This window comes from Euprymna scolopes, chromosome 9 (assembly GCF_053919585.1).
Source record: "Euprymna scolopes isolate OS-2025 chromosome 9, ASM5391958v1, whole genome shotgun sequence".
Lineage (NCBI taxonomy): Eukaryota > Metazoa > Mollusca > Cephalopoda > Sepiida > Sepiolidae > Euprymna > Euprymna scolopes.
The window spans coordinates 33,519,760-33,530,252 of NC_136490.1; the positions used below are offsets into that span (position 1 = coordinate 33,519,760).

Below are 10,493 nucleotides of genomic sequence, written 5' to 3' on the forward strand. Positions count from 1 at the left end.
TCGATGTGCTCATTTAGTGTTCATCCTCCTGAATTAATAAACTATACCAGAAGCATGGATATCTTAAATAGCAGGACAGGTTGGCTGCCTAATGAAAACAAAGAAGCAAGTGATCAGACAAGATCGCACAGTGAAATTTGGAGACCTTCAACCCACTGAACCGTGAGAACTAGGGGGAGAGTTTGCAAGATATCAAAAAACGTCTGATTTCTTTTCGGATCTTAATTGGACAATTTTATTTCTTTCAATATTGGTTTTATTTGGTAGAAATTCAAAACGAAACGGGTAGGAATAATTTTAAATGAAGAATTGTCATTTTTTATCAGATTTGTGCAAAACTGAACATAAATGGTACCACAAGTCTTGGTTTTTCATTATAACTGGTTTATTTTATACACGTTTGATACCGCACTCACTGTGAACCATAAAGATAGCTCCTCTAAAGGACTCTTCGAATGTTTAAACTAGAACTAGTAACTTAGAACAAGGAAAGATGGACTTTAATGCATTCAAAGTTTTTAGAGTAAATAAAAGCTCTGCGGATGTAGTTTTCATTGTGACAATTTAATGTTTTGTAGCACTTAAAATCAGGAGAAAAAGAATTTGTCTTAAAGCACAGAAAGGTTGACTGGCCAAGTAAAACGGCTTTTTAACAAATACCAAAACTGATATGCATTATATAGCCGTCTTTTGTGTTTGTACCAAGTTTTTGTGATCTATATAGCTTTCAGCTGCCTTTCATCAAATGTGTAACATACACTCGCTGACACGTTTAAATGGCAAACGCTTTTAAAATATAAACAGAACCTTTTTATTTACAAATTCAGTTTTCATGAACAAGTGTTATACATTTATCAGGATTGATAATTGCCGTGGTTGCGGGGGTGGGGGGTGAGGAGGGGGTTGCAGTCTCGGAGCAAGGTATCCTTTTCGTCTTTTGTCTTTATATGGACCTATTACAGCAAATAAACAGTTCTGTTTTGTTTGTATTGCGTTTTCACAATATTCAATTGTCTGGAATGTAAACATTTCTTTGATTTTTCAATTGGAATTTAGGACAATCATCATTGTTTACTCTTTGGCCATCAAAATCGAAGCCAGTGATTAGACAAATTGTGCAGAATTAAATCTGGAGATTCTTCACTTATTGAATTATGAGAATTGGAGTGAACTTGTGTAATTTCGTCTTGCATGCCATAGATGGAAACTTCTTGGAAGGAAGCTCTGTTCATTGGCGTTCCATTTAGCTTTAGATATAAAAATGGGGAAGAATGGAAGGTACTTTAGAGTGGCAGGAGCCAGACAGGTTTTAGAGGGAACAGATTTTTGTTCCATCATGCATCTATCATGAGAATAGCAATAGTGGAGAAAGACTAGCAGGACTTTTGGATAGGAGCAAAGTTGAGTATCTGTTCTGTCCACAATCGGACAGAAACGATTTTTATTTGTTCCAATCTGGAGTGCATCCTTTTTGAGGGAGCTGAATTTTCCCGAAATTAAAAACAAACCTTGTCAACTCTGTCCTCATGAGGGGGGGGGGGCAAGTAAATAGAAACTAACAATGTCTCTGATAAACAGACTGTAGAAAATTACTTTTTATCAATTAAAAATAAATTTTTAAAAAATGGAGATAACAACCATTTGCATGTGAGAACCCTAGTTTGTCGCTAGTTATGCATCCATCGATTTATTTAGACATTAGATAATTTAACGTCTGGTATTCCCAGGTGGTCACTCCAAGTACCAACCAGGCTCAATGTTACTTCAATGATCTGATATTGACTAGTGTCAATGCAATTAAGCTGTAAATTAATATAGTAAAAATTTTACATTTGTGATCATTGAAGATAGTTTTATTGAAAACCATGGTTTCGGTTGCAGACTAGAAACTAGTGTCGAATGGTTTCAGTTTTGCAAATAAATTTTAGTCATGTGATCAGCGTTAATTGAAAAATTTTAAATAAACTAAAAGCATTAAGTATAGTGCAAACGACTATATCCAAAGAAACACCGGAGAAAACGTTCATTATTTTAATGAAACGACGGTTTCCAGTTTCAATTGTACACCGGAAACTGCATCAAATATTTTGTTTTGTTATATTTTTATTTTTCAAAACTGAAATTACTCTATATACTGCAGGTGACTATATCCAACGAAACTCCAAAAAATAAATCATTTAGAAACCAAATATGGTCCAGATATTAAAATATATTTCGGCCATATCAGTATATAACAATTTAAGTATAAAGATGTCCCGCTGAAAATATCTGAATTCTCTCGGTGTTAATTGAAAATCATTAAATGTCCAGATTTGTATAGTGTGGTCGAGTGTTGTACACTTTATGGATTCAATATAATATATTGGTAGTAACGTTCGTGTCTGTGTACAACTCTTACAGCTCCCACCACTGGACCGATCATGACCAAATCTGGTATGACCTCACCTCCCGACTTAGGAATGCTGCACACTATTTTTCAAGGTTAAGATCAAAATCATAGTCTATGTATATATATACTCTTACAGTTCACACCACTGAACCGATCATGGCCAAACCGGATATGGTCTCCGATCTAGAGATGGTGCACACTATTTTTAAAGTTCAAGATCAAATGTTAAGATTGGGATTTTGCTAGCGTAGAAATATTGAATCTATTAATAGAAAACGTTGGTTAGATTTTAATTAAAATTAACAAAACCATTTAATTTCTAAAATTCTTTTTATAAACAATTTTTTTTTATTTTACTCAGGTGAAAGAATTCCTATCCCGCTTTGCCAGCATTCCTGACATGATTGAATTAGATCATCTTACTGTATCAGGAGACGTAACATTCGGAAAAGCTGTTTCGCTCAAGGTACGTTATTTTTTTTTATTTTTTTTTTCGTTGCAACAGCTGCATCATCAAAAGCATTTCACTTAATAGTGAAATCATTGCTGTGATTGATTTTTCAATCTAGTTCGAATGCTAGATTGATCACCAGTTTTATTTACAAGTCATTCTAAATTAGTTTTGTTTTGTCCTTCACGATTGAAGTTTTATATATATATATATATATATATATATATATATATATATATATATATATATAAAGGGTGCGTCAAAAAGTTTTCCACATATACTAGTTTGCTTTACGCATATCACGTGACGAAAGCTGTGAAAATACTTATGCTAGTAGTGCTGAACTTGTAGCACTGTTCAAATCAGTCATGGATATGTCCTTAGCATCCTTTTAATAAAGGACTGCCTCGCTGGTGAGCAAGCCCCCCTCCCCCCCCCCCCTTTTTTTTTTTTTTTTTTTTTCAGAATGTAAGTTTGATCCTAGGTATTACTTCCTCCAACGGGAGGGAGGGTGTTTATTACTGATCACCTTATTCTGTTTTAGTTATCTTTGTACCCACCCAGAGCGCCTCCTGTGAGCTGGTTTTCCACCACCCTCTGTCTTTTGATGACCTTTTTATTGCTGTGGAAAAGCGAGTCAATCCAAGCCGTTAATTGTGTAATGAATATCATTGCAGATTTTGAGATCTATTAAATAGTTAAAATCCAGTTGGATCTATTACGTTCGTTTGTATTGAAATATCACTGGAAGAGTGCAACAAACTGAAACAAAAACCCACAATACTGAGCATGCACTTTTTCCCCCTCTTGCAAATGGCTGGTGAACAGGCAAGCCATTGTGAGCACCAGATTCAGTAGGTGTTAATCTTTATAATCAGAAAGGTGTGGGTCCCGAGTATGAATTTATCTAGTGATAAGGCCCCATTTGGGAATTGTGGGAATGTGGAGTTGACCTTTAGTTACCATGGCTCTAAGATCTCATTTTAACCCAAAGTGGTAATACCTGTTAGGGCATATGGTGCTACCAAATCAGGTAACTTGAAATTTCTGGCTTCCTGAGCAAAGGTCCTGGATATGACCTTAAACTATATCCGATGGTGAGGCCCCAGCTTGTGGGTTTTGGGGAGTGTAGAGCCACCCTTTAATTGCCATTGCTCCCAGGTCCACTCTGACCCGGAGTGGTAGTACCTGTTAGGGTCCCAACTATGGGTTAAATAGAAACTGACTTGAAAAAAAATATATATATATATTCTATTAAAAAACTTTTCAAAATCACTGAATTCGGCATTAAATAATCTGAAAAGGGTTGATATGCCGTAAAACAACCAACCAATCCTGAGCAAAAATGCATGACACTAATTCTATAGTTTTTGTTTTTTCCCCCCCTTTTTGCAAAATTCAATCAGGTTTAGCAAAGTAAAAAAATAAATAAATAAATAAATAAAAGGCAATTTTCTTTTATCAAACACTATGAATATTTGAAGATATAAAGAACTTGAAACAGTAACTTTTTCTAAAATTTACTGGATTTAGTATTAAATAATCCGAAAATAAAGTAACCAAACCAGAGTTATGAACATCTCTCGACTTTGGGCAAAATAGCAACTAACGTTTAATGAATCATCTACGGTAAATGTTGCATTTATATACTTTTTTTTTTCTTTTCTAGGGTACCGTCATAATAATTGCAAATCATGGTTCAAGAATCGACATTCCATCTGGTGCTATTCTGGAAAACAAAATCGTGTCTGGGAATATGAGGATTATGGATCATTAATATGATTTACTGTCCAGTTTGTCTCCCCCTGGGGGGTGGGGTGAAATCATGTTTTGTGTGATCTATTTTGTAAATTAATTGTCCTAATCAGTTTCCAGTGAGATAGATATATATATATATATATATATATATATATCTTTAAAAGAATACTATTTTATTTGGGGGGATACTTTCATCTAATTCCTGGGTATACATTTACTTGCACACGCATACACACACACGCGCGCGCACACATACAGTGGGATAAATATTGTAAATATTGCTTCATCCATAATAAACGGTGGTTTTTGCTTTGCTTGGTTATGAATTTTATCGAGTCATGAAATATTTCTTAATTTATATTATGACATCACTATTTCATTTTAAGCTGATAATTGTATGTACTCGAGTTTGTAATATACTAGTGTGCCTCTTTGTAATAGGTTGTTTCACTTGCACTAAGTCAGTCGGAAAGCATTCTCAGGGTATTTTTCCACAGACACTGTTCTTGGAAAGAAACTTTGCTCATGGGCTTTTTGTGTAGTTTTAGACATAAAGGATGAGGGAAGTTGTTAACGGTGGTTGTAGATGAGTATTTGTTGGCAACGTTTTACGGGGGATAGGCTGATCATAGATTTGAGCTCAGTCGAGCACTTACCATCTTGGATGTTATTTACACAACGATTTGGTCGATGTAACCTGACATTCTTCAGATACGTCTTGCTGAACTCTGTCAAACTAGACAAATCTGTTCAAAAATTACAAATCGTAGTGCAACCAATAAACGTGCTAAGTAGTTTTTCTGGAGGTTGATTGGTTCATTAAAAAAAAATTTTAAATGTTGTTGACCAGTTCAGTATTAATACAATTATTTGTTATAATCTAATTTTAAATGATTTATTTTGTTTTTGATTAAATATTGAAATGGAAAAAGGTTTATTTTTACTGTGAAGAATAACCGTTTTAAACTGCGGTTTTACTATTTATCTGTGACAAATTAAGGTGCAACAAATCAAAATAAGCTTTTCTTTATTTGGATTAATTTGACAATTGTTCTCATCTTGAGTGTTATCTGCACATTGTGGTCTGTGTAACCTCCGACCTTCTTAGAGTGTAAAAGTCGCCATGTTTTTGGCAGGAAAAATGTTCTGTTTTCTTTTCGACCTAAGGTCGAAATTATATAGACCAAAACCTTGTACAGATAACACTCAAGCTGAAAATTGTCCGGTTAATCCAAATGATACAAAAATTGATACCGCTTAAAAATTCAGAACTGTTTTTATTGACAATTTTTTTAAAGACTGGAGTGAAGGAGGGGAGAAAGCAATAACGTGATGTCCCACGAAAGGGATATTTGTTCGAAGTAGTGAGTTTTATTCGAGTAATCTTAGTAAGTTACCTTACTGAACAGGTGTTCGTGGTTTGAGTAATATATCCTTAACCGTGAGGCTGTCGACGTACCTTTTCAATGTCTCTCTGAGCTGGTCTGAGAGTTCTTATTCAGAATTGTGAATTTTTTCCAGACTTAAGGGGAATATTTTTCTTTAAAAATAAGTCAAACATAAAACTGTTCCCTTACATTTAAAAGAAAAATATTTTTTTAAAAATCATAAATGTTAATATTTTATATCTTAATCAAATATTTAATTTTTCGGTCATAAAATACGCTTAAATATTTTAATTTGTCCATATTTTCGTATATATTAGTTGGGTGCCATCAGCTAGAATCGAAACCGAAAGCAAAACTGAAGCATTCAAAGTTGGTTACGTTACCACTGTACCAACGGTGAATGCTTATGAATGGATTAAAAATAAACTGGGATGAATGTCATAATTTTATCAATTTTGACCCTTAAAAATTTTTTATAATTTAAAATATTCGCCAAGAAAATAATGAAAAATCCACTTTTTTTTTTTTTTTTTTTTTTTTTTTTTTTTGCTTTAGCAAAGACCTTTAACGACAACATGCACAAACAGTCCGCCTAAATTAATATCTGATGTTTTTTGTTCTTGAGATAAGAATCCCGTTTGATTGAATAGAAAATAATCAAAAGTAGTTTGTCATGCCTTAATTTGTCGTACATGAAAAGTAAAACATTCTACAATGTTTCGGGTTATTCTTAAACTAAACAGAATGATGTAATAGGAATACAACAGTGAAATCATTGACCATTTTAAGAAAAATGGTGCTTCTATATTGATAAGGAAAATATTGAATTTCAAGTGAAACAAATGGTATCCAAAAATTATGGAAAACGGTAAGGTAGGAAAATAAGTTTTCGGTAAAGTTTAGATGAGAATGAAATTTTTTGGAGATTTTGAATCTAGTTCATTACGTGACGTAAGCAACAGAACTTGATTATCTCCCCTGTCAACCTTTTTTTTTTTTTTTTTAAACCAGTCATTTTTGCTTCATTTAATTATTTTTAATTTTCTACCTTATCGTTTTTCGTAATTTTTAGATATTTGAGACTTGATAGGTATTTGTAGGTATTTGTTTCACTTGTAATTTAATATTATTTCGTTATTATAATATAGAAACGCCAAAAAAGAGCTACTGGGTCAATTATGACAAAATAATTGATAGTGTCAGGGTCAATTAGATAATTCTAACGAAAAAGAACTGAAAAATACAATTGTTTTAAGTTACATTTTTGAGACGCAATAAAGCCCTAATTTGTCTTTCACATTTTTATTGTTTAAAACGCTGTATATCCCTAAAAAGACCGTGTAAATAATGAATAGAACCCTGATTAAATTTGACAAAGTTAAATGTATTTGTCAAAATTGTAACGAGTTCTATGAAAATTAAAAAAAAAATAAATAAAAATAAAGTTGATGTCTCTAAGATCCAATGTAAAACTATATCAAATCTTGAAAGATTTACAAAAAAATTATATTCTAAATCTTAATTTTATTTTGCAAATTTTAAAAAAATAATTTGCAATATAAGCTATGAAAATTACGAAAAACTTATTTGGAGGCTAAGAACGTGACTCGACAGTCTACTTCCTCTTTTCGCTTTTAATTTTTTATTTTATTTTTTTTTTTTCGGAATTATGTATAAATTACTAATGGCAAAAAAGTGAATATCAGTTTTAGTATTTCAAGAATAAAACTTTAACTGCTCACTTCTATGAGAAATTCCAACGGGATCAAATGATTTGCTGAATTCTAAAATTCTTGGGTTACATCCTGTTATTTTTTTTTTTTGGGGGGGGGGGGGTATTTATTTTTATTTGTTCAACTCCAATTCGTGTGATGCTGTCTTTTAGATTTATTTTGTGAAAGAATCTACTTAAGCATAAAAACTGTTTCCAAAGAACAGAATTTTCTATTAAGGATTTCCGTTGAATGAAAATTATTTTTAAAAAATTGGTTTGAAAAAAAAAAAAAATTGGTTATTTTATTTTGATATTTGGCATTTATTATTTCACTAAAGTTGATGATTAAAAAAAAATGACATTTAAGTTTTTTATGAATTGTTATATATTTTTGAATTTCCAAAATAAAGATACATATTTTTATATAAGCGTTTGTTTTCTCTTCAATTAGATGTTTGCCTTTGTGTTTCAGAACGTGCGCCCCCCCCCCCCCCCGAGTAATCATTTCAACACTAATGATCTCAAGGAAAGATTAAAATTGGACACTATAGTGTGCAGGAAAGGCAACTTTGTCATATTGAAAGTGTTTCTCTCCCACTGCAAGAACTTAGACACAAGTGTAGAAAAGTGGGATTGAGAAGTCCTCAGGGAACCTGCAAAAAGTGCTTGGACAACCCCGTCAGCATTCTCCAGTAAATGGGGGGGGGGCTCAGGCGATCAGCAATAAACTAATAATCTTAGAGAAAGCAAAGCTTGGTACAGAACTAAACTCTCACAACAGGGACCGGATCATTACAGGAATGGTCTAATCTGATTTGAAGCGGCCGAGAATAAAAATCCTTAACCCAAGAACTCATTCTACGTTAATGAATATAAAATGAGTTTGCAGTCAGTTCGCAGGGTAAGTTCAAGGAAAATTTTAGGTGATAAGGATGAACTTGAGAGAGGGATAAATAAACTGGCTAGAGTAAAGTTTTCTAAATGTTGTCCAATGAATGCCAGCGTGTAAAACGGTTGTTAAACTGATGGCAACGTGTGTATTGTTCCTTATTGGCAGAGTAGAGGTGAGGGGTAAACCACCTGTATTCCTATTAACGAATGTTATGCATCAGTTTCGATTTAATGTCTTATGCAGTGGCGTAGCATCAGTTTCTGTCCCCCTACTTCCGCTGTCATGATTACCTCTTTTGACGTCCCCCCTCACTGCTGGTATATGAAAACCTGTCAAAAACTTCAAAATTCCAAAGTCCTCAATATTTATTTTCATTGAACTAATGTTTACACAATTTTTTTTTTTTTTTTTTTGTAATTAAGAGGGCGAGCCTCTCGAAGAGGAAAAAAATCGTCTTCTATCCATGCTTTTTGAAATCCTTGTGTAATCGCTCGGTTTGAGCGTTAAATTTAAATGAAAAGTCACATTTTAGAAAAATAAATTTATAAATTTAAATGAGAACATTTGAAAACATGAAAAGGTTAAATGATAAAATCATTTTTATTTACTTTTTATCAATAATTCTATAAAAATTCACTCTATCGACAAGTTCCTTCTCTCTGGAGAGGATTACCAATCTGTAACCCTTGTTTGGCTCATTTTTTATCAAAGGTAGTTTATGAGCTTCAGTTTCATGAAAGTGCTCACAGCTGGCAACGCTAATAGCTTGGGTAAGGAAAATGCACAAGATCATATTAGGGACAGAATCCCTAAGATGGTATCGCTGTATAAAGTTTAAGAGGTTTATCGATTTTGTCTTTTCCTGAAGTTTTCACAAATACTGTAATCCCTTCCTTTCAGCAAAGAATATTTCTTTATCTAAATCTTCGTCAACTTCCCCAAGCTGGCAATCATAATTATCATTAAGCAGATTTGGTGTAAGAGAAGCATATTTACTTGCAAGATTGTGAACTTGTTGAATTCTGCAAGATATTTCTCCAGTCAACCTGTTTATGAGACAGCATTTCCAGTCTAAAGTTGGTATGAACCCCCAGTGATGCATCAGTCAGTTGTTCATCACCCATTCGTTTCTTTTGTGGATACGATGTCCAGTTTTTTTTATTTGTCTATTGCAATATTCACCATCTTTTCTCTCTTCAGAAGAAGGCAATCTCTCAACGCCGTCAGCCTGACAGAACTTTGTTGCAGATCCAGCCCCCTTTTCTTGAATAATACTTCTGGGCATCGTTGATTTCTGGGAGAAGTTTTCCAAAGTTCAGAAATAAAAAAACGATTGCATTTTCTCCTGTGAGCTGTTCCAGGGTGATGACGACTTCCAATAATTGTTTTTACATTTACAGCATCTTGCTTGATACTTAGACCAGTCAACTGAATCAAGACGTCCTAGTGATGTGTAGATGCAGAAAAGAACAAGAATAACCGGTCCAGTATGCAGCAAAAAAAAAATTTAAGTGAACCGCTACAGAAGCGGGATGTACACGAGCCTGATTTGATGAATGGTTAGTGCATAGCACAAATAGAGCTGTTGGGTTGATTTCGGAGATTCGTTTTTGCACACCCGATCGGTGGTCTGATTGTAAAATTAAGCTTGATTGGTTGTAGAAGCAATAAAATCGAGACTACTAGTAAATTCTTGAAATCTTTGGGTGGTTTGTTTCCACTGAAAGACATGGACATTTTACCACCATTAAAATGTAAGTGTATTTCTAAAAATCTATTCTAAATACATTTCAACTGCTTTATAGATTAAAAAGATTACTATTTTTTTATATTTAAACTTATAATATAAGAACTTACAAGTAGTAGTATATAGTTTCTCGGCTAGGTTACCCTTCTAAAAT

At 33.3% G+C, this 10,493-nt stretch overlaps 1 protein-coding gene across 5 annotated transcripts in view; it reads left to right on the top strand.

Annotated features, from left to right (window-relative positions):
• The window catches only part of LOC145284486 (UTP--glucose-1-phosphate uridylyltransferase-like), a 302,604-nt gene extending 294,481 nt beyond the window's left edge, over positions 1 to 8,123 (top strand). For all 5 annotated transcript variants that reach the window (XM_080133353.1, XM_080133352.1, XM_080133350.1 and 2 more), the window contains 2 exons: positions 2,751 to 2,855; positions 4,510 to 8,123. In XM_080133353.1, the coding sequence (XP_079989479.1) occupies positions 2,751 to 2,855; positions 4,510 to 4,617 (213 nt within the window). In that variant the 3' untranslated portion in view covers positions 4,618 to 8,123. The remainder of the gene's footprint in view (positions 1 to 2,750; positions 2,856 to 4,509) is intronic.
• Positions 8,124 to 10,493: the final 2,370 nt, after the last annotated feature.